The sequence below is a fragment of the Phyllopteryx taeniolatus genome, chromosome 10 (genome assembly GCF_024500385.1).
Source record: "Phyllopteryx taeniolatus isolate TA_2022b chromosome 10, UOR_Ptae_1.2, whole genome shotgun sequence".
Taxonomy (NCBI): Eukaryota; Metazoa; Chordata; class Actinopteri; order Syngnathiformes; family Syngnathidae; genus Phyllopteryx; species Phyllopteryx taeniolatus.
Window position 1 is genome coordinate 12,708,610 of NC_084511.1, and position 24,492 is coordinate 12,733,101.

Below are 24,492 nucleotides of genomic sequence, written 5' to 3' on the forward strand. Positions count from 1 at the left end.
AACATCACCAGACAGACGTAATTACCTCTTTTGCTCCAGTGTCCAAACATCCAGCGAAAACGGGTTGTTTACTCTGATAGAATGTACGAAAAGCTCAAAACGTTCAGTGAAACTGCTTCCCTCCGACATGTGCTCAAGCATTCTCATGTTACATCCCCTACGACAAAGTGGCGTCAGTTGAAATAAGTCCCCCCCCTTGATCTCAAAATAACTCACATTGGATGAATTCAACATTACCCAATGACAATACAGAAAACGATTAATGACAGTGTGTATAAAGTTAAGCTGTAAGCTTCGCTAACAAGGTGAACGTTACTGTAGAAAAGAGCAATTGAACTGAGTTAATATGAACTCATTTTAGTGAGAGCTTTTACCTTGAAACTTGAATAACACATTACTTACTGTATTTATTGTAAATAATCCTGAATCGAGGTGTATCTTATCCACAGGACATCATGCAATGCAACATATTTATAAGTATTAATATTTATCATTATTCATTTATCAGCTATTTATGAACGATATGGATCAGTATCCACTGGGCTACATCAGTATTACTTAAAATCCCTGAAAATAATCATAGTAACTCTAACCCAAATAAGTAAAGAAATATTGTTTAGGTATACAGGCACTTTTTAAATACAGAGCTCTCATCATGTGTTTACTTTTGTACTCCATATGCACAAATAAGTTATTATCCATCCATCCATTCATTTTCTACCGCTTATCCGGGTCGGGTCGCGGGGGCAGTAGCTTTAGCAGGGATGCCCAGACTTCCCTCTCCCCAACCACTTCGTCCAGCTCTTCCGGGGGGGATCCCGAGGCGTTCCCAGGCCAGCCGAAAGACGTAGTCTCTCCAGCGTGTCCTGGGTCGTCCCCGGGGTCTCCACCCGGTGGGACGTGCCCGGAACACCTCACCAGGGTGGCGTCAGGGAGGCATCCGAATCAGATGCCCCAGCCACCTCATCCGGCTCCTCTCGATATGGAGGAGCAGCGACTCTGCTCTGAGATCCTCCCGGATGACCGAGCTTCTCACCCTATCTCAAAGGGAGAGCCAAGCCACCCTGCGGAGGAAAATCATTTCGGCCGCTTGAATCCGGGATCTTGTTTTTTTGTTTCACGACCCACAGCTCGTGACCATAGGTGAGGGTAGGAACATAGATTGACCGGTAAATTGAAAGCTTCGCCTTTCGGCTTAGCTCCTTCCACAACGGACCGATACAAAGTCCGCATCACTGCAGACGCTGCACCGATCCGCCTGTCGATCTCCCGTTCCATTCTTCCCTCACTCGTGAACAAGACCCGAAGATACTTGAACTCCTCCACTTGGGGCAGAATCTCATCCCCGACCTGGAGAGGGCATGCCACCCTTTTCCGACTGAGGACCATGGTCTCAGATTTGGAGGTGCTGATTCTCATCCCAGCCGCTTCACACTCGGCTGCGAACTGCTCCAGTGAAAGTTGGAGGTCACGGCTTGAAGAAGCCAACAGAACCACATCATCTGCAAAAAGCAGAGATGCAATACTGAGGCCACCAAACCGGACCCCCTCTACGCCTCGGCTGCCCCTAGAAATTCTGTCCATAAAAGTCATGAACAGAATCGGTGACAAAGGCCAGGCTTGACGGAGTCCAACCCTCACCGGGAACTAGTCCGACTTACTGCCCGAACAGCCCGTATCAGGGGGTTCGGTACCCCATACTCCCGAAGCACCCTCCACAGGACTCCCCGAGGGACACGGTCGATCGCCTTCTCCAAGTCCACAAAACACATGTAGACTGGTTGGGCGAACTCCCATGCACCCTCGAGGACCCTGCCGAGGGTGTAGAGCTGGTCCACTGTTCCACGGCCAGGACGAAAACCACGCTGCTCCTCCTGAATCTGAGATTCGACTTCCCGATGGACCCTCCTCTCCAGCACCCCTGAATAGACCTTACCAGGGAGGCTGAGGAGTGTGATCCCACTGTAGTTGGAACACACCCTCCAGTCCCCCTTCTTAAAAAGGGGGACCACCACCCCAGTCTGCCAATCCAGAGGCACTGTCCCCGATGTCCACGCGATGTTGCAGAGGCGTGTCAAACAGGACAGCCCCACAACATCCAGAGCCTTTAGGAACTCCGGGCGAATCTCATCCACCCCCGGGGCCCTGCAACCGAGGAGCTTTTTAACTACCTCGGTGACCTCAAACCCAGAGATAGGAGAGCCCGCCTCAGAGAACCCACACTCTGTTTCCTCATGGGAAGGCGTGTCGGTGGAATTGAGGAGGTCTTCGAAGTATTCTCCCCACCGACTCACAACGTCCCGAGTTGAGGTCACCAGCGCCCCATCCCCACTATACACAGTGTTGATGGTGCACTGCTTTCCTCTCCTGTGTCCACCAACGGGTTTGGGGATTGCCGCCACGACAGGCACCACCTTACGGCCACAGCTCCAGTCTGCCGCCTCAGCAATGGAGGCGCGGAACATGGTCCACACGGACTCGATGTCCCCCGCCTCCCCCGGAATATGAGCAAAGTTCTGTCGGAGGTGGGAGTTGAAACTCCTTCTGACAGGGGATTCTGCCAGACGTTCCCAGCAGACCCTCACAATACGTTTGGGCCTGCCACGTTGGACCGGCATCTTCCCCCACCATCGGAACCAACTCACCACCAGGTGGTGATCAGTTGACAGCTCCGCCCCTCTCTTCACCCGAGTGTCCAAGACATGCGGCCGCAAGTCCGATGACACAACCACAAAGTCGATCATCGAACTGCGACCGAGGGTGTCCTGATGCCAAGTGCACGTGTGGACACCCTGATGCTTGAACATGGTGTTCGTTATGGACAATCCGTGACGAGCACAGAAGTCCAATAACAGAACACCGCTCGGGTTCTGATCGGGGGGGGTCGTTCCTCCCAATCACGCCCTTCCAGGTCTCACTGTCATTGCCCACGTGAGCATTGAAGTCCCCCAGCAGGACGATGGAGTCCCCAGCGGGAGCGCTCTCCAGCACCCCCTCCAAGGACTCCAAAAAGGGTGGGTACTCTGAACTGCTGTTTGGTGCATAGGCACAAACAACAGTCAGGACCCGTCCCCCCAGCCGAAGGCGGAGGGAGGCTACCCTCTCGTCCACCGAGGTGAACCCCAACGTATAGGCGCCGAGCCGGGGGGCAATAAGTATACCCACACCTGCTCGGCGCCTCTCACCGTGGGCAACTCCAGAGTGGAAGAGAGTCTAACCCCTCTCGAGAGGACTGGTACCAGAGCCCAAGCTGTGTGTGGAGGCGAGTCCGACTATATCTAGTCGGAATTTCTCAACTTCACACACCAGCTCGGGCTCCTTCCCTGCCAAAGAGGCTTCTGTAGCCGGGGATCGGATCGCCAAGGTCCCCGCCTTCGGCCACCGTCCAGCTCACACTGCACCCGACCCCTATGGCCCCTCCCACAGGTGGTGAGCCCATGGGAAGAAATAAGTTATTATTGTGGACGTTTTTTATTACAATTTCCAAGCGGAAATAAACATTATTTATGTTTACATGCGCTTTACCTCTTCAATACATAGCTGTCATCATGTGTTTACTTGTGTACTCTATATGCATAAATAAGTTATTATTGTGCAATTTGTATTACAATTTACAAGTTTACATGCAATCTACATTTTCAATGTTTATACACAACTGTCATTTTTGACATATTTACATGGCAACAAAAATAAGTATTTAAAAATTGTCAAAATGTAATCATATATGTATTTCTACTTCTTACTGAATCAATATCCACCCATTCATCATTTTCTTTACTGCTTATCCTCACTAGGGTCGTGGGCGCGCTGGAGCCTATAGCAGCTATTTTCGGGCGAGAGGCGGGGTACACCCTGAACCGGTCGCCAGCCTATCGCAGGGCACATAGAAACAAACAAACATTCGCACTGACATCGACACCTATGGGCAATTTAGAGTCCTCAATCAACCTACTTTTTGGGATGTGGGAGGAAAGCGGAGTGCCCGGAGAAACCCCTCCCAGGCACGGGGAAAACATGCAAACTCCACACAGGCGGGGCCGGGATTTGAACCCCAGTCCCCAGAACTGTGAGGCAGATGTGCTAACCAGTCGTTCACCATGCCATGAATCAATATCAGAGCATTTAAATCACTATCAAATCGAATCAAATTGCAACCAAGAATCGAAATTTAATCGAATGATGAGGTTCTTAACAAAGCCCAGCCTGACCATACTGATATTTTTCCTTTTAAATAATATTAAAAACACAAAAATTCTGTTTTTCTTTGTGAGCTGGAATGGATAACTTTTGATTTCAATTCATTTCAATGGGGAAACTTGAATTGATATAAAGCATGAGTAAATTGAGTTACGAGCTGCTGTCCATCTGATATTGGCTGTGTAATTACTCGACTCTGTCTGTATGTCCCCGACTGACTGAAAACGAAAGCCAAAGGTCAAGATGAAGTATTTGATCAAGTGGTGTTCAAGCATGTGTGTTTGTGAGTTAGGCGTGGCGGTTTGGGGGTGGGTTCTGCTGTGTTGCAGGACATCAAAGGATACCCACCCACATTCATCTGAATCTAAAATCTGAATTCTATTTCAGAAGTTCAACTCCAGTTCGGCGTGTGTGTGTGTGTGTGTGTGTGTGTGTGTGCGCGTGCGCATGTGAATGTGTGTGTTAAATGTGAGCACTCGTAATTATACTTCCCACTCCTTTCCCATGTGTTTACTTCTTTTCTCTATGTGCCGTTCTGTTGGACTATTGATGGCTGTAACGATGTGATTACATCATTGATGAAAATGATTAATGCTCACCCTACTTCCATTTAACTTTATTACTCTGATGATGGGTTTATTAGTTTACTGTCACAGTAAAACTTCAACAAAACTCGACAAAAAGAGGCGGGACCTGGTGGAGTGGCATGTGAGTGTCTGAGCATGGGCTTTGGCCGACAGCATCTCCTGCGTGAGTGTGCTCATTGTGTTTTACTGTTCTCCCGACGTTCAGTAAACACCTGAAAAATGCATCTATCAGTGTGGCCCTCATTCTCCACATGCAATCAGAATCAGAATCATCTTTATTTGCCAAGTATGTCAAAAACACACAAGAAATTTGTCTCCGGTAGTTGGAGCCGCTCGAGTACGACAACAGTCAGTTGACAGAGAACACTTTTGAGACATAAAGACATAAAAAACACAGTCACTGAGCAATAAAACCAGTAATGTGGTAATGCTGGTCCAATTTTTTTATTTCATTTTTTTCTTGACAATTGTGCAAAAAGATGCAGTCCTCCAGCAATTAGAGCAGCTTGAAATGACTAATAGAACAATAGTCCGGTGCTATGACCATTGTCCAAAGGGCGCAGAGACTTTAAGATACTGATGCAGTTTAAAGTGACTAGTAGTGCGATAATGTGGGACAATGTCGATTGTGCAAATGTTGCAAATGCTACTCAGGCACATGAGTGGCGAGTATTGGTCAACAACAGATATGCAAATAGTGCAGCGTGGCGAGACTACTACAGTGAGTGCATGGGTATTGTATAATTGGCCCGACAGAGATGTGACCACAAACTCAAAATAAAATTGTCAGCATGTTGCAATGGGGTTGTAAATTAACTGTTGAAGAAGTTAATGGGAAGAGGGAAGAAACTGTTGGAATGCCTACTTGTTTTACTTTGCATTGTTTGGTAGCGCCTACCTGAGGGAAGAGATGGTGACCAGCATGTGGAGGGTCCAAGAGGATTTTGCATGCTCTTGTCTTTTGTTCTGGCAGCGCGCAAGTCCTCAAGGGTGGGTAGGGGGTACCGACAATGTTTTCAGCAGCTCCACTTCCTGTCGATACGCCGACTTGTCACCGTCTTTGATGAGGCCGATGACTGTGGTGTCGTCTGCAAACTTCAGGAGTTTGACAGCCAGGTGCGTAGAGGTGCAGTCGTTCGTTTAGAGAGAGCAGCGGAGAGAGGAAACAACCTTGGGGCGCCCGGTGCTGGTCGTACGTGTAGATGAGGTGGTGTCCCCCAGCCTCAGCTGCCCCTCAGGAAGCTGTAAATCCACTGGCAGATGGCAAGCATGCTGAGCTGGAGAAGATTGGAGGAGAGGAGTTTGGGATGATGGTGTTGAACGCAGAGCTGAAGTTCGCGAACAGGATCCTCACGTAGGTCCCTGCGCCGTCGAGGTGTTCTAGGATGAAGTGCAGTCCCATGTTGACTCCGTCATCTGCAGACCTGTTTTCCCGGTTAGGCAAACTGCAAGGGGTCCAGCAGGGGACCTGTGACGCTCTTGAGGTGGTCCAGCGTGAGGCGTTCGAAGGACTTCATGACCACAGATGTCAGGGCAACAGGCCTGTAGTCATTCAGACCCGAGATTGCAGGTTTCTTGGGGACTGGGATGATGGGGGAATGTTTGAAACAGGATGGTATCTCGCACAGTCTGTCCTTTCCAAATCTGCAGTAGAAGGTCGTCGGCTAGTCTTTTATTGTTCTCAGCTTGGGGGGTTGGTCGCTTGTACAACGTAATTGGTTAGCGATTGTAAAGCATGCCAGACTGATTTAGAGGCGTTAGCGGTAAACTGTTTTTCTAACTTTACTTCATAATTCCTCTTTGCAATGTTAATTTCTTTAGTCAGCTGGTTTCTAGCGCAATTATACAGGGCCCTATCCCCACTTCTATGTGTGTCCTCTTTAGCCTGGCGAAGTTGCTTAAATTTGGCAGTGAACCACGGCTTGAGAGCATTACCGTAAGTGTACTGTAAAAACCCATGTGTGAGGGAGTGTTGTGATTCCATGAGTTCTTGGAGTCTTTTCTTGTCTTCCTATGTGGGCTCCTTGGAGAGTGAGTGCGTTCATCAGTGCCTCCGGAGTTGCTGGGTCCATAATGGCCAAAGTATTGTGTCACGTATGGAGAGTAGCTGTATCTAAGAGCAGGCGGAGGCAGATGTAAAATGATGAACAGTTTATTGAGGAGAGGTAATGGTCATGGTCCTAAGTGGGTTGGCAGGCGGTGACGTGGACAGGTGGCTGGCTTGGCGGCAGGAATGACGTAGGTCAGGAACACGGGGGAAAACACTGAGAACAAGGAGACACAGGAGTCAAAAAAGGGAACGAGGAATAGAGTGACATACGTGAGGTAAATGGGCCGTGGTACCGCAGGAAGTAACTGCAATACTTTGGCGAGGATTTCCTGGAACACGCAGGTTTATATACCGGTGGGGATGAGGCTGATTGGAGACAGGTGCTGAAAACAGAGAGGGCAGGGGGGAGAGAGAGAGGACGCAGAGTGCCCTTCCGGCTCCAATAATGGAACTGCAGGGCAGTATATGACATAAACGAGACAAATATTTTCTTCCCCAATATTTTATTGTCATATGGACAGTAAAACACAACGGTAGCGCCGAGCAATGAAATACTAACTTTGCCAGTCTCCCTCCATTTACACAAACAATACAAAAGACAAAATCTATAACTCTCAAAATCTAACTTACGGTTTAGAGGTCTAGGGCAACAATTACATAAGTACAGTATATCCACTAATCACGCTGCAAAAGAAAATGAAAAAAGCAACATGCATCATCCATGGAGCAAGATATGGGCATCACACAAATCCACCTTTCTTAGTCAAATCTATTAAACTTAAAAGATCTTGTGAAACTACAGATGGCACAAATAATATATGAAGCGAAAAACGAACTATGAGAAAGATCTTTTGTGTTCTATTTGTGGAGACAAACCGTGGAAGAGTTTGAATGTGGGGTGAAACAATGTTCAAACATAATCCAGTTTAAACAAGTATCGAGATTATTTTCAGTATATACTTTAGTGAGAGTGTTTGACAATTGCAAGGAGTTTATTGGTTATTCATTTATTTGGTTGTTTATTTGGTGTTACCTTTCTCGTATGTACTGAATGTTGAATGTAAATTTAGGAATACAGACGATAAAAACAACTCATGTTAACATTTCTTTTGCAATTAATTTATGTATGGTAAAGATTATTGCTAATATATTAGAATAAATCCAGTAAATTACTGTATAAACTAGAGTAATAGCTAGATAATTACCTTATGAATAAGAAGAGAGGTAAATAAGTTTTAATTCTTCCCACTCCTTTTGTGAATGTGTGTGCGAATGGTTGTTTGTTTGTATGTGCCCTGCGATTAGCTGGCAACCAGTTCAGGGTTTAGCCCGCCTCCTGGCCGAAGATAGCTGGGATAGGTTCCAGCACTCCCGCGACCCTTGTGAGGAGAAGCGGCTCAGAAAATGGATCGATGGATGGAAGTTCTTATTTTTTTGTAGTACATGTTCGAAATAAAAATTGCTAACTAACGATCATCATTTACTGTATACACATTGTGACACAATCAAGAAATGCTTTAATTTGCGGTTGCCAATGATATAACGTGTTTAACTGTACAATGGATCCATGCAGATGGAATGCAGTAAATCAAATCCAGCAGTTTGCAGATAACAAATTATGTCTCTTTTCAGATTTTCCCAACAGGCTGCTAAAATTTTACAGCTTTCCACCACACACACTAGCATTGGGTTACTTGAAGTCATTTCTCTCATCTATGCAAATGCTTTTCCGCTGCTCTATTTACAGTTGTTCTCTAAGAATGCATAGTTTCCTCTTTCGTTTCAAAAAACTCTTTCTCTGTTCTCAGTTTGGCACTGTGCTTCCCCACTCTTCAGCTTGCCTCTATTTGAAGCGTCCTCAATCCTTTTTCCTCCGCTTCCCGCACTGGGTGCCACTGATTATTGTTCCTCTCTTACCTCTGTGTGCGTGCGCGTGCATGCTTGTGTGTGTGTGCGTGTGTTGCGCTCGGCAGCATGTCCATCAGCCAGCTCATTATGGCTGTCTGTTTTTACAACCTTTTCCTCATTAGGCACCACACGCAGCCTCTAAGCAGGCCTTAACTCTCACAGTAATTTGCCCTGTGTATACGTGTCTCCAGACTTCTGTCTTTTTAACTGCTTCTTGTTTCATTTTTGTGATTTAAAAATGAAAAATGTCTATATAAGGTTATTGGTAAAGAAACTGGTATATTCATATGGTCACATTAAAACTAAATCAGCTATGAATCCATTACAGAACCTGCTTTCTCGGTTGAATAATTATTGGCAGAAGCTGCTTTCTACGTTGAATTTTTGGGGGAAACCTGTAGAAGTTACAAACTCCAACACAAAGCTGGTTATAAATTGCTCCTTTCGCATTTACGAAGTTCCGGTCTGTGTGTTTCATCCATTTCCTAGCGGAAGCTTCAATGTTATGCTTACTAACTTTTAATTATTATTATTGTTTTTGTAAATGACTGCAGTGACAACACGTTGTGCCTCTTGGGTAAAAGATGTGTTTTTCATGTTTTTTCGAAAGCTGATCCTTCATTATTTGTGCGTACGTATGGTCTGAGGTTCGAAATTTGTTCTCAGAGTACGATCAAAAACAAGTCCAAACATATTGAGGAATCACAGATATATGCGTCAAACGTGTGTATGCACAATTTAAGCACAAATTTGTACGTACATGTGGTTAGTGAATGAGACCCAATATCATTAGGCTAGAAGCTGACTGGTTTCTCGCTATACAGATAAAATGAATAACAAAGAGGTTGCTATGCCTGGCTGTATGAGTCACAACAAAATGAAGATGAATACCTGAATAGATTAGGATTACATTTAATGTAGATGTTTTTCGATAGGACTAACTTCTTCCTTTGTCTGTCCTTAGGTGAATGAGATCTACCACGACCAATCTCTTGGAGCAAAAATCAATGTGGTGCTGGTGCGGATTATCATGTTGGGCTATGGAAAGGTAAGACTTCACACCAGCGGTTCTCAAACTGAGGTAGTCTGAACTCCTGGGATCATTAACTTGGAGGGCTGCAAAATACTTTGCAAGTACATGGGGAACAGCGCTCCAATAAAACAAACATGCCAAAAATCCCAACCTTAACTTTTGGCCAATTAAATGCTCTGATGTTATTGTGAAATATCACATTTCAAGCAGCATTTCTAGCTCTTCTCCCATGTAGAGTTGGAGGCTAACGGTGAAGAAAGTCAACCTCAACAAAATGTTTGTAGCTTGGAAGCACATATCATGTCAAAAGTTGCCACCATGTTGATAAATCATTGCTTTTCCAAGATATAAATGGGCAATTTTCAGCATAATTGAATCTGTGACTGCCTTCCACAGGGCTCCCTTCTTGTAATTTGGAAAACAATGTGAAAATCATTCCGCTCTTGTTATGGTTCTTAGTGTGAATTAAATCTGTTAGTAGCTTTTTTGAAAAATAGTCACGAGGGTGATCAGAAAAGTCCAAAGACCAAAGGACCAAATTGCTGTTGGTAACACTGATTGTGTTGATGCTTGGCATGCTATTTGTGGAAGCAATGCATATCAGCTAGCACCAATGAAATAAATATTGAGTTTGGTTAAGAGAAACTATGCAGTAAAGTTAGAAAAGTAGTTAAGTGCTAACGACTCTAAATCAGTTACATTATTAGCATTACAATCGCTAACCAGTTTCAAGCGACAATCCCCCCAAGCTGAGAACAATAGTAGACTAGCCGACGACTTGAACACCTTCTAATGCAGATTTGAAAAGGACACTTTCACACCCCACACCCACCCAGCCTCACCACCGACCACAATCACACCTCTGACTTCTGCGTTGACCATCCACGAACAGGATGAGAGACGCATCTTCAAACAACAAAAGATCAACAAAGCGGCGGGCCCAGACCTTATGTCCCCATCCGGCCTCAAAGTCTGCGCGGACCAGCTCGCTCCAGTCTGCACAAAGATCTTCAAATGATCTCTGGAACTGTGCGACGTACCATCCTCTTTCAAACGCTCCACCATCATCCCAGTCCCCAAGAAACCTGCAATCTCGGGTCTGAATGACTACAGGCCTGTTGCCTTGAAATCTGTGGTCATGAAGTCCTTTGAACGCCTCGTGCTGGACCACCTCAAGAGCGTCACAGGTCCCCTGCTGGACCCCCTGCAGTTTGCCTACCGAGCAAACAGGTCTGCGGATGATGAAGTCAACATGGGACTGCACTTCATCCTAGAACACCTTGACGGCGCGGGGACCTACGCAAGGATGCTGTTCGTGGACTTCAGCTCTGCCTTCAACACCATCATCCCCGAACTCCTCTCCTCCAAGCTTCTCCAGCTCAGTGTCTCACCTGCCATCTGCCAGTGGATTTACAGCTTTCTGACGGGCAGGACACGCAGGTGAGGCTGGGAGACACCACCTCATCTAGACGCACCACCAGCACCGGGGCTCCCCAAGGTTGTGTCCTCTCTCCGCTGCTCTTCTCTCTCTACACAAACGACTGCACCTCAACGCACCTGGCTGCCAAACTCTTGCAGACGACACCACAGTCATCGGCCTCATCAAAGACGGTGACAAGTCTGCGTATCGACAGGAAGTGGAGCGGCTGGAGCTGTGGTGCGGTCGACACAACCTGGAGCTGAACACGCTCAAGACTGTAGAAATGATTGTGAACTTATTGTGGACTTCAGGAGGCTTCCTTCGCTACAGCTGCCCCTCACGCTGTCCAACTGCCCTGTGTCAACCGTTGAGACCTTCAAGTTCCTGGGAATTACAGTCTCTCAGGACCTGAAGTGGGAGTTCAACATTAACTCCATCCTCAAAAAGGCCCAGCAGAGGATGTACTTCCTGCGGCTTCTGAGGAAGCATGGCCTGCCATAAGAGCTGTTGAGGCAGTTCTACACAGCAGTCATCGAATCAGTCCTGTGTTCTTCCATCACAGTCTGGTTTGGTACTGCTACAAAAAAGGACAAATTCCGACTGCAACGGACAATCAAAACTGCTGAAAAGATTGTAGGTACCCCCTACGCACCCTTGAGGACTTGCACGCTGCCAGAACTAAGACAAGAGCATGCAAAATCCTCTTGGACCCTCCACATTCTGGTCATCAGCTCTTCCAGCTCCTTCCCTCAGGTAGGCGCTACCAATGCAAACTAATACTAGCAGAGATTCCAACAGCTTCTTCCCTCTTGCCATTAACTTCTTAAATAGTTAACTGAATTGTAAGTTAACAATGCAACATCCTGCCAATTTTCTTTCTTGAGTTTGTTGTCACCTTTCTGTCGGGCCAATTATACATTACTCGTGCACTCACTGTAGTAGTCTCGGCACGCTGCACTATCTGTTGTTGACCAATACTGGCATGTGTCTGAGTAGCATCTGCACCATTTGCACAATCGACTGAGTAGTATCTGCAACATTTGCACAATCGACATTGTCCCGGATTATCGCACTACTAGTCACTTTAAACTGCATACATTTCTTGAAGTCTCGGCGCCCTTTGCACAATGGTCATTGCATTGGACTATTGCTCTATTAGTTATTCAAACTGCTCAAATTGCTCGGGGACTCTGCATCCTTTTGGACAATTGTCAAATTTTTTTTTTTACCGGTATTACCAGATTACTAGCAACCTTTCATTGCTCAGTGACTGTTTTTTCAATGTCTTTATGTCTCAAAAGTATTGTCTGTCAATTGACTGTATGTTGTCGTACTAGAGCGGCTCCAACTCCCGGAGACAAATTAATTGTGTGACAGTTGGCAAATAAAGATGATTCTGATTCTGATTAAACAATTCATTAATATTTAAGTTGAAATGTTAAAAATAAACTGTGATTGGCTGGCGACCTGTTCAGGGTGTACCCCGCCTCCCGCCCGAAGATAGCTGGGATAGGCTCCAGCAGCCCGCGACCCTAGTGCGGATAAGCGGTAAAGAAGAAGGATGGATGGTTGGGTGGATGGCTGGCTGGCGATCAGTTCAGGGTGTAACCTGCCTCTCGCCCAAAGATATCTGGGCTAGGCTCCAGTACGCCCATGACCCTAGTGAGGAGAAGCGGTACGGAAAATGAATGAATGTAAAAATAAATACACCTGCAGTAAATTCCTGTCGGTTTTGGGTGTGCACATGGTACGTTACGTTTTATTGGCATTAGGATTATAAGAGGGTCCTTGTAAAAATGTCTCACCTATAATGGGTCCCTGCACCCAAAATGTTTGAGAACCCCTATGAGACACAAGAAAAGTTTTGCAGTTCCTAGAAACAGTGAGGCCCTTGCTTTTTCATAATAAGGATACAAGGAAATGGCTACAGTCACTTTGAATATCTCTAGTAAGAACAGCCAATTCTTTCACACACATACACACACACACACACAAGCAAACACACGGACACACGCAACATTGGCCCCGCCGCCTGTTATTCCAGTGGACTGAGCAAAAGAAGAACTAAAAGCATGGGGCATCTCAGGGGAATGTTTCCAAGTTGCACGCCTTCACAGTTCAGCGCCAAAGCGCACAGAAACTCTGGCCGTTATGCAATCAGACTTCCTCCCAGTAGACTGCAGCACAGAATCATGGGAAGTCCAGGCAAAGATAAACAATCAGTGATCGTCTTCTCTCATTCATAAACATGGCGACCGGAAAGAGAGAGCTAACGTCCTTTTTCTTCTTGCCAGTAATTCTATCGGCCTGCATGTTGAGAGCAGAGGGGCAAAGTAGTGATAAGGTAAAAGAATGTGGGACTGCACGGATTACTCCACAGGTTGATAGTGCCCATTATAACACTGGAATTGCTCTGTGATACACTTATCCTTCTGTAGCCTTATCTTTTCATCTCCTACCTTCATATCCACAGTGCCACTGGAGCTCTGTAACAGAGACACACACACACACACACACGCACACACTTCTATTGGTCATCCCCTATTGCAGTTTAAGCCAAAATGCTGGCTGTCCGTCATCCCCAATTACCGTGGCAACCGAGCTGCACCCAGACAGCCTGCAGATTGGCTGTGTGACCCTGAATGCAGACACACCCTCACGCAAATTCAATATGCCCACAGAATACCATTTATTAAAAAAAAAATAAAAAATAAATAAAAACATCCCACGAGCACCCGCACAAGTGTCAAAGTTTACAGAGAACTCCCTAATCACTATCTTTGGATTTTTATCTTGTGGACTAGATGAATCACTCATCAGTCAAATGAAAAATAAATTTTCAAACACTACTCAAGTTAATTACATTATTGGTGTCTCATAATTGCAACATACGGGATCAACGTCAGCTGGTGGATCTTCTGTAATAAATATTGAACAAATAAATAGATTATAATAGCATTTTATTCCTTTTAACTAGCCCTTTAATCAGTGAACATTGCCACTTATTCCATAGTTCTGGACTAAAAGAATTGTCTGCAGAAAGAATTTCCCCCAAAAAAGACTCATCATTTATTTTAGGCTTATTTTCTGATGGTTTTTAACAGGGTTGGCCTGCCCACATTTCTGTCGAAACAGCTGTGACGTAAGCGCCAGAAGCAGATCTTATTTCCCCATACTACTTAACGTACTCGGTCGGCTCGCAAACCCGGGGCGTAATAGTTGCCTACATTTAAAGTGGATGTTTTTTTTTAGACAATAACAAGTGAAACTAGTTAGGTTAAATATACGTTTGTAGGCTTGTTATTTGGAATCGATCGCTGTAATGCCACCTTGTAGTGAGCAGCCACCTTAGGTAAGTGATCATTTCCGTCTCTAGTCGCAATCTTTGTGAACTATTTCTTGGGTTGATTGCATCGGTCACTTTTGAAAAACATTTTTGGAAGATGACTTAACACAGGCCTTTGCGTTTATGAAGTTTGTATGATCAGTGGTGTAAGTCACAGCAGCCTTTGCTGGGCGCTGCTGGCTGTCAACACAGCGAACACCTGCCATCATGGCACCATGTTCCTATTTTATCAGGCTTGGACAAGTGAAGAAATTATTGGATGATGACGTTAAACAGGCGTTTGATTTTGTGACTTATTTAAGGCTTTTTGTACGGTCATGGGTAGACTTTACACCAATCTGATCGGCTTGATCGGTATCGGCCAATAATTAGCATTTTATGCTGATCGGCTTTAATGTCGTAATTCGCCGATCGGCTCAGCAAAAGACATTTACTCCGGGACGTCATCGTGTACAGTATATCTGAATCAAAAAGCCAGTTTATTTTTAGCCTTGTCGCGTGTCTTTTGACATAGTACTGTAAATATCTCACCGCCAATAAAGTTATTAAAAAAAATAACATGTCGGCAGTGTGGGACAGACAACATGTCTGAGACAGACAAAACGTAATGCGTGGATCAGACTACAAGACAAATTTGGTCTTTCACGATTGCACAATGTCAGACTACTGCTTGTATTCCGATACCACCGCATCCCGTCTTTTACGATCACTGGGCTTTATGTTGTCAACTCAAATGCGACCGGATACACTCGTTACCATGGTGACGACAACAACAATAGATCGCGTCGTGTGTATTATAAGAACAAAATGGGGAAAAACTGGTGGTGGTGCTCACCGGCGCTCGGGAGAGGACTAAAAAATGTTCACGTATTTTTAATACAATACCGCTTTCAAGCAGGCAACAAAACGTTATGTAGCCTAGCAAGCTAGTGCTAGCACGAATGATTGTCACTCCTAACCCAGCCCATATGTCTTCAGTGTGGCACACGAAACATATTCTTGATTCTGCAGCACATTGTTCATGTGTGAAAATGTAGAAAACCAAGGTAGATCAAATGTACGTAGTCAGAAAGAAGACAGAAGGAATGAGGAAGGCCATGAGGTATGCAGTGTAAAAATTTAACTTAGTGTGTGAATCTATAACAGGTTTATTATTAAAGTAATCTGGATAGCGTGACGCTTATAATGTATGACTACTTGACTATCACTGTGTGTCACCTGTGTACATATGTGATGATACAGGGTCAACATCAACAGCAGTCAGCCAACCTTTTTTGTTGTGATATTTGAAAATGATATTTTCTCTCACTATGTATGGGTTCTATTTCTGTCTCTTTGCAGTCCATGAGTCTAATCGAGTTGGGGAACCCTTCCCAGAGTCTGGAGAATGTGTGTCGTTGGGCCTTTCTGCAGCAGAAACAGGACGCTGGGGACGCTGAGTATCACGACCATGCTATCTTCCTCACACGGCAGGAATTTGGCCCCACGGGCATGCAGGGTAATGTCCAAAGACATATAGGAGTCTTCCATGATGCCATCTGATGAGTATAATGTTCATACAAACCAGAGTATCCAAATTGAACCCTCCTCTTCCTTCGGGTGCCTCGTGCAGCGGTCGGTGGTTTTGCATGCATCAGAGTGCAAGCTAACAGGCGGGCCCCAGGGAGAGGCGTCTAAAGGCAGTGGCCTAGCTGCACAGAAGCCCTTCAGCTGCCCTTGGGCTCAGCCTTCCACGGCAGAAAATCAATAGACAGAGCGGGGCCAGAAATAGCTCCACAATTAGAGGAAGCACACAGGGAAATGAAGATTGCTGGAGACTCTTTTAAGGGGTTTTCTTTAGACACATAAACGCACAGGTTTGTTTTTATGTGCAACATACTACTTTATCGCAGTACGTTTTTATTCAGAACTAACATGACATTGTTGCGACTAAAAGGTTAACAAAAGCACTCAGCTTCATCGCACTGATCATTTGACCACAAATTTGTATAATATCCATCCATCCATTTCCTGAGCCGCTCCTCCTCACTATGGTCGCGGGTGTGCTGGAGCCTATCCCAGCTGTCATTGAGCAGGAGGCGGGGTACACCCTGAACTGGTTGCCAGCCAATCGCAGGGCACATACAAACAAACAACCATTCACACACACATGCACACCTACGGGCAATTTAGAGTCCCCAATTAATGCATGTTTTTGGGATGTGGGAGGAAACCGGAGTGCTCGGGGAAAGCCCACGCAGGCACGGGGAGAACATGCAAACTCCACACAGGCAGGGCCGGGGTTTGAACCCAGGTCCTCAGAACTGTGAGGCTGACACTCTAACCAGTTGTCCACCGTGCCGCCTTGTATAATATCATTTATCATTTATTTATTTTCAATAATATCATTTTAGTAATTTAAGGAAATATGCTCTTAGCGGCGGCACATCTGCTTCACAGTTCTGAGGCGCCGGGTTCCGATCCGGCCTCGCCTGTGTGGAGTTTGCATGTTCTCCCCGTGCCTGCGTGGGTTTTCTCCGGGTAGTCCGGTTTCCTCCCACATCCCAAAAACATGCACGGTAGGTTCATTGAAGACTCTAAATTGTCCGTAGGTGTGACTGTAAGTGCGAATTGTTGTTCGTCTCTATGTGCCCTGCGATTGGCTGGTGACCAGTTCAGGGTGTACCCCGCCTCTTGCCCGAAGTCAGCTGAGATAAGCACCAGCAGGCCCGTGACCCGAGAGAGGATAAGCGGTTCAGAAAATGGATGGATGGATACTCTTAGCTATACAATAATAAGTGCAGCTGCACAATCATGTGAGAGCCAATATAAAATTTCTGCATTTACACCGATAACAATGCTAAATTTTTCAGATCGATGTACCTGATAAGGTTGGGAAGAGAAGAGTACCGTATTTTCACGACCATAGGGCGCATCGTATTAATGGGTGCAGTCTCCGTTACAGAGTCTATTTCTGTATTTAACACATACATAAGGCGCACCGTATCATTGGGCTCAGGCATGGTAAAACATACGCTAGCTTAAAACATACGGTAGCATGCATGCACGCGAAAACAATGTTTTTAAAAAGGCAGCGGGAGCAAAACTGAGATCGGTCGTACTTTATTGAAGTATTTAACAATGTACTCACGTTATTTTTTGATCAATCCTCATCCACAAATCCATCAAAGTCCTCATCTTCTGTATCCGAAATGAACAGCTGGGCAAGTTCTCAATCAGACACGGCAGGTTCGAGTCAGTCTCGTTGCCGTGCGAAAGCTCGAACAACAGTGCAAGCAGACACGTTAGCCCCAGCATCTGCAATCCATTCACAAATTGTGGCGTAACTCGCCCGGCGCTGCCTCCTCGTCTTAGTAAAGCTGTGTTCGCCATCTGTCGTCCATGGCTCCCACGCCGCTCGCTTCACTTTGAACGCCCTGCCCTGTTTACACGGATGTCCAGCGGTAAACTGCGCTTCGTAAGCGTGTCTCTTCGTAGGTGACATTTTCGGGGGTCCTTAGCCAAACCGATGTTGTTTTTCTCACAATGCACACCCCGGAAATGCCCAAGCTATATGGTCTGTCTCTATTGCGGATATTTACCCCTAGCTGGTGGGTTTGGAACGTATGCCCCGTAATGAACAGGGGTTCAGTGTATAGTATCATAAACAATTGAAGGATAACCGATGGGATACAGTATATTGTGTCCGTCTACCACTGTGCATTTCTGGGTTGGCAGTTTTTGTTTTGGTTCTAATTGGCTATGGTGCATGTATAATGACCACTTACAATATTTTAGTTCCCTAAATCAGTGCGAGCAACACACTATATGAAATTGAAATTTGTTATGATGCAGCGCAGTTCCACACCACTGTAAACAATAGGGCAGTCGTAACAATGTGGTGGCATTGTTAATGTGTAAAGGCCAATTTTTGATGCAGCGCTTGTACAGGAAGCGTTTCATGTTTTCACTTCTGTTCATGTTGTGTAGGTTATGCCCCAGTGACGGGAATGTGCCATCCTATAAGAAGCTGTACTTTGAACCACGAGGATGGTTTCTCTTCTGCCTTTGTGGTAGCACATGAGACCGGACACGTGTAAGTACCTCGCTAATGGATTATATTCTATATATAACAAAACATTAGGGGCACTCATTGGTCACCTCTGACTGTGTCTACAAATGTTCCTCTCCTCTCACTTGTCCCCAATCTGTCTGCTTCATCATTCCCTTCCCTACACTCATGTTCCTCCTGTCTGCCTATTGCCACCTCCCAACTCCAATGTTTCTTTGCAGGCTGGGCATGGAGCATGATGGTCAGGGGAATCGCTGTGGAGATGAGGTGCACATGGGGAGCATCATGGCTCCACTGGTTCAAGCTGCCTTCCACCGTTTTCAGTGGTCCAAGTGTAGCATGCAAGAGCTGGGCCGCTACCTCCAGTGAGACATACCTGCGTACATACATACATACATACATACATACATAGACATTTTACCATTTTAGTTAAAGATCTTGCAAAGTAAATTCAAATATTTCTTTCTAAATACGTTACACATGTTTGAAGATAATTGCTGAAAGCGTGCAAAGACTGAGAACTATGTAGTACTCAATTGTGGCGAAAGAGCGTTAAACTGTTTTTCACCATTTCAGTTTTCCTGATTTTTTTTGGGCCGTGGCTATAACGGTGCCTAATGACGCACTCTTGCTCGGGCATAAGTCCCCTCTCCCCCACTACTGTACTGTGTATTAGAACTTGAGTGCCTTTCATTCGCATCAGTGGTTAACGGGCGCAATTGCGCCATATACTGTAGTTAGATAGCCTAGCTATGCCTACACCGCAAAATTGCAACTTTCCTTTAGATAGTCCGCTGGCGTGGCAGCTTTAGAGTATCTCGTTGTTGGACGTGAGTGCGTGCACATCGCGGAGAAAAGGCAGAAGAGCAAGGGTGGGTGTTTTGGACATCAGGCGTTTACAGCCAGCATGTGGACAGTGGCTTTGCGCTGCCGTGACCACTTTAGAGCGTGGAAAAGCCCAATGATGACTTGATGGGATATAATCCAGGCACCAGAGGCGTTAATAAGCGGATTTATTTTCACAGGTCAAACATGTAGTTATGTGTAGGCATAAGAAAGAAGTAGCATCCATTTTACTGTACAGTACGGTACAGTATTTGATTGATTTGATTTATCAGTTGACAGGTGAGCGGTGTGTGGTTTTCACCACATACAGCAGACACGCTCGTAGCGTTCGAGAATGGAGAGAACATTTAACCTTCCACAATAAGAAGAAATCTCATCCTATTGTCTTTCGTAGTTCCTATGACTGTCTCCGTGACGACCCCTTTGACCACAACTGGCCGTCGCTGCCACAGCTTCCTGGTTTACACTACTCCATGAATGAACAGTGCCGCTTCGACTTCGGTGTGGGCTACACCATGTGTACTGCGGTAAGTGACCCCCTTACGTCCACTAACACAGCGAGAGGCACTTCTCCTAGCTCACTTTGAGTCCGTTAGTTTACAATGTTCCTTTTATGAGAGCAATTATAAAGACAGCTAGTGATACTGACATCTTATGTACAGTGTTCCCCCACTATGTCGCAGTTCATTGTTCTTGTGTTCTTACAGAATACATACTGTAATGCCCTAGCATGCAGGAAAGGGGAGCCACAGTCTGCGATGCACTTTTCAGACATCGTGAGAACAACAAAACACATAAACAGAATGACTTTGCTGCTGTTGGCGACAGCTCACACCCAGACACTCACATGCAGACTCGTATTGTATTTTCTTTACATTTTATGGTTGCATTTTTTTGGTGTATAAGTATGTTTCCAATTTCTTTAAATAAGTGTGTATTAATAAGTTTAAATATGTTTAATATATTTCAGCTATTACGGGTATGTTTGAAACATATCCCCCGCGATAAAATAGAATGAGGGTCATTTATACAGTACACACCGATTCATATTGCTCTGATGTCCTCTTCTTTCCTCGCCTGGCCACTGGTGGGATTGATATCTTGCTTAAAAGCAGGTAAATCGGTTTTGATAGCTCTTCTCAACGTCTCTATTCTGTTGTAAATCAAAATTATATTCTATAATTCACATTGCAATACAATAATTAGTTTGTCACTGCAGTAGTTTTACATGAAGCCATCTGAAAGTGTTTTTTTATTTGTTTGTTTTCAATACCACATGGTAAATGAGCTTCAGACTGCTGCAAGCTCCTTGCACCACGCTGCTCGCTTTTCTGGGGTGCTCGCTTGATTGACAAAGGATTTGTTCAGGGGCCTTGCACACTGCTAGATTACCCTCTATTCTCTTGTCAAACCCATTCCCTTCAGCTACAAAAGGCAGGCCTTTCAGGAACGCAGGTAAGGTAACCGTACCTTCCTGAGGACATTTAGCTCTGTGTTTTCTTATTTATTTGTTTTATTTTATTTGTCTTTTGAAAGTTTGTAATGTTGCTCTGTTCTTTTGTTTTCTTTCAATTGTACTTTGTCTCTGTTCAACCCATTGTCATTTATGGGACTTCAGCCTGCAGGATTCTAAAATGCCTGTCAAATCCCTACAAACCCTGCAACTTTACTGATTTATAAGGTGAACCACAGGCAAAAAAAAACAAAACAACCTCCTTTAAATCAACAGTGTTAGCGGGAAGAACCTCCTTCTGCTGGCACACTCTATAACGACTGGAAAAGGTCTGAAAGATGTCGTTCCCATTAAAGGGGAACAGGACTGAGACAGAACAGAGGCTGTTTTCCATGTTTTACTTCAGCTTTTAGGATCCTCCAACCTGACGTCACTGATGCTTACCTACCACAATCTGGCCATTAATTGTGACTCACCCTCTGATTGCAGATCCCACTGGGTCATGGTGGGTGGTGTCATTACTGGAGAGGAGGTAGGAGGGCATAGCCCCTCAGACAGTGGCCTTTAGACATATTTGAGGTGTCTTTATCAGTGGTTTATATTAGACAACAAGGGGAAGTCTGTCCCTGTTCTTTGCGTTCAAGCCCAGGGCCGAGCCCACTTTGGCTCTTTAATTTTTTTTTTTGCCCTCCGACCTCCCTTGTGACTTAAAGCACAGGCTGTTTCATTCAGAGAGTCCCGTCTCTCATGCATCTTTTGGCTTAGTTTGCATGATTGGCTGTGTTTCTCAGTGGAGCGTAATGTGAAGTGCAGTGATAGTGCAGGGTTACTGCTATTGTTGTTGTTGTGGTGGTGGTGGTGATTATAATGGTTATTCTTCATTTGACACATTTTTTTATTTTATTTTTTTTCCTATTTTAAGTTTTCAGCCTCATTCCAACCGTCAGCCCAAATACTGAATGTGAATTGTACCTATTTAATATTAAACATGAGTATCTCTTTGTGCAAGGACTGCACGATTATGGGCAAAATAATAATCACGAATATTTTGATCAATATTGTAATCATGATTATTAATCAGCGGCACGGTGGCCGACTGGTTAGAGCGTCAGCCTCACAGTTCTGAGGACCCGGGTTCAATCCCCGGCCCCGCCTGTGTGGAGTTTGCATGTTCTCCCCGTGCCTGCGTGGGTTTTCTCCGGGTACTCCGGTTTCCTCCCACATCCCAAAAACATGCATGAATTGGAGACTCTAAATTGCCCGTAGGCATGACTGTGAGTGCGAATGGTTGTTTGTTCCTATGTGCCCTGCGATTGGCTGGCAACCAGTTCAGGGTGTACCCCGCCTCCTGCCCGATGACAGCTGGGATAGGCTCCAGCACGCCCGCGACCCTAGTGAGGAGAAGCGGCTCAGAAAATGGATGGATGGATGGATGATTATTAATCACAATTCGCAACTTCTCATGTTAGAGAAAAATCTTTTTTTTTTTTTAACAAAATAATATGTAACAGTTGTCAGTCCAAAAGGAATCTTTAAATAAGAATAAATGATAGATAATAATATAAAAAAATTAATGCACAAAAAATTCTATTTAGCAAGGGCTAACTGAATAAATGTGCTATTCCAAAGTGGAAACAGGAATTGCAAAATAATGGAAGCAAATACATTTACTGCATTAAACGCAATAACATTAGGTTGCAAGTACTGACTTCATTTGAAAATCCCCGTCAATATAGTGAATTGTCAAGGAAGGGTACGTCTCCGTTGTTTGGCTTGACCATTGGTCAGTCGTGCACGAACATAAACTGCAAAGAACTCGGCAGTTGTGATTTTCCTCTCTAGTTACTACAGCCGTCTTTTTACTGCAGTCGGGCCAGCTGAAAAGTTTAAGTTAAGGCAGCCGCTGCAACGATTGTTAATAATGTGTCTTACCGTGACACGCCGCCTCTCCGCCAACTGAGTGGGGCAACTTCAAAGTAACAGCTTCATATATTACTACATTGGGCATCAATGCCTTTTTTTAGGCTTTTATTTTGAAGTTGGCACCAGGGCGCTGCTTAATGAAGCCTTAACCATGTGGCTGGCTGACTAGGTTGTGGGTACTGCTGCAAATGAAGCACTTTTCTTGTGCAGCATTGCCCGCATTTTAAATGTAAAAAATCGCAGACGATCAGGCTCATTTAATCGTGGCACCCAAAGTCGCGATCACAATTAAAATTCCATTAATTGTGCAGCCCCACTTTGTGCCCTGCAGTATCGCACCTTCGACCCATGTAAGCAGCTATGGTGCAGCCACCCAGACAATCCCTTCTTCTGCAAGACCAAGAAAGGACCGCCCATTGATGGCACTACGTGTGGAAATGGGAAGGTAATAAGAAACTTTCCAGAAACCACATTTCCTATTAACCTTCCCATCCCATGTTTTCTGATGAAGAAAAATAATTTGTGACACTGGCCCATCATTGACTACTTTTTGGTCTTGCAGCATTGTTTTAAAGGTCACTGCATCTGGCTGACACCTGACATCATCAAGCAAGATGGAAACTGGGGCTCATGGAGTGAATTTGGACAGTGCTCTCGCACATGTGGTGGCGGAGTTCAGTTTCGCACACGGGACTGCGACAATCCAAGGTATAGAAACTACAGTATGTCTTCTTGTGATGACACCCTTGTGAAAAATCTACACTTGATTACACATTTCTCAAAGGTTTGATTTTGGATGAATTTCAAAGTAATTTGGAAAAGGGAAATAATAGAATATGATCCAGTCTATGATGCATGTGGCCTAGAAATACAAATTTCAAAACAATTCAAAACATTTATTAATTGTACAGGCAAAGTTTTCAGTAACATTTTGACTAAGTATAAAAAGACATACTGCACATTCAAACTAACCTTTTGATGACAACTGACAGACAATTTTTTTTTCATTTCAAACCTTTATTTAATTCTGGAAAGATCATTGACAACACAATGATGTCAAGTTATATCATTGTCTATGTAATCATATAGCCAGGACAGGACAAAAACAACAATAACAAAGCAAAGAGTATTCCAGGAATATGCAGCAAAAAAATATATATTTTGCCAAGTTCAGTCATAGGATAGGGAACTTTTGAGCAGTAAACAGTCACTTAATAGTGTCATTTTGGCAAAAATATAGCCACGCCCGCTAGAAGACTACCTTTCACGGCATCGTTTGATGTTGTATTTCATAACCCTGCAAAACAGAGCAACTCCCATGTCAAACTTAAAATAAAGGTTTTATTTCATAAACCGACAAGCGCCATACCCATTTTACTGCAGGTAGCATCATCTCCTTTAAAGCCAATCACAAACCCATACGTATTTACATCATCAGATACGCCTCACTTGTCATGTACGGCTTCAAACACGTCTGCACCTATGCTTTCTGATAACTCACTGCTAATATAGTTTAGATTGTGCTTGAAACTTAGCACAAAATACGATAACTTTCAACTGTATTGCCTATGGTTGTTTGTACTTTATATAACACCTTTAAAAACATGACTACAAAGTGCTTATTCAGACAGAATTTAAAAAAAATACAATAAAATAACGATTGGCATACTCATGTATC

The 24,492-nt window shown here is 44.7% G+C and overlaps 1 protein-coding gene across 4 annotated transcripts in view; it reads left to right on the forward strand.

The window, feature by feature from the left end:
• LOC133484550 (A disintegrin and metalloproteinase with thrombospondin motifs 2-like) overlaps window positions 1-24,492 on the forward strand; it is a 170,597-nt gene that overhangs the window by 128,823 nt on the left and 17,282 nt on the right. For 2 of the 4 annotated variants that reach the window (XM_061787313.1, XM_061787315.1), the window contains 8 exons: window positions 9,707-9,790; window positions 15,883-16,039; window positions 18,511-18,616; window positions 18,814-18,957; window positions 19,833-19,965; window positions 20,864-20,893; window positions 23,146-23,259; window positions 23,377-23,522. In XM_061787313.1, coding sequence (XP_061643297.1) covers window positions 9,707-9,790; window positions 15,883-16,039; window positions 18,511-18,616; window positions 18,814-18,957; window positions 19,833-19,965; window positions 20,864-20,893; window positions 23,146-23,259; window positions 23,377-23,522 — 914 coding nt within the window. Of the gene's footprint in view, window positions 1-9,706; window positions 9,791-10,803; window positions 11,949-15,882; window positions 16,040-18,510; window positions 18,617-18,813; window positions 18,958-19,832; window positions 19,966-20,863; window positions 20,894-23,145; window positions 23,260-23,376; window positions 23,523-24,492 lie in introns of those variants that run through there. The other 2 variants (XM_061787317.1, XM_061787314.1) reach the window with 2 other exon arrangements.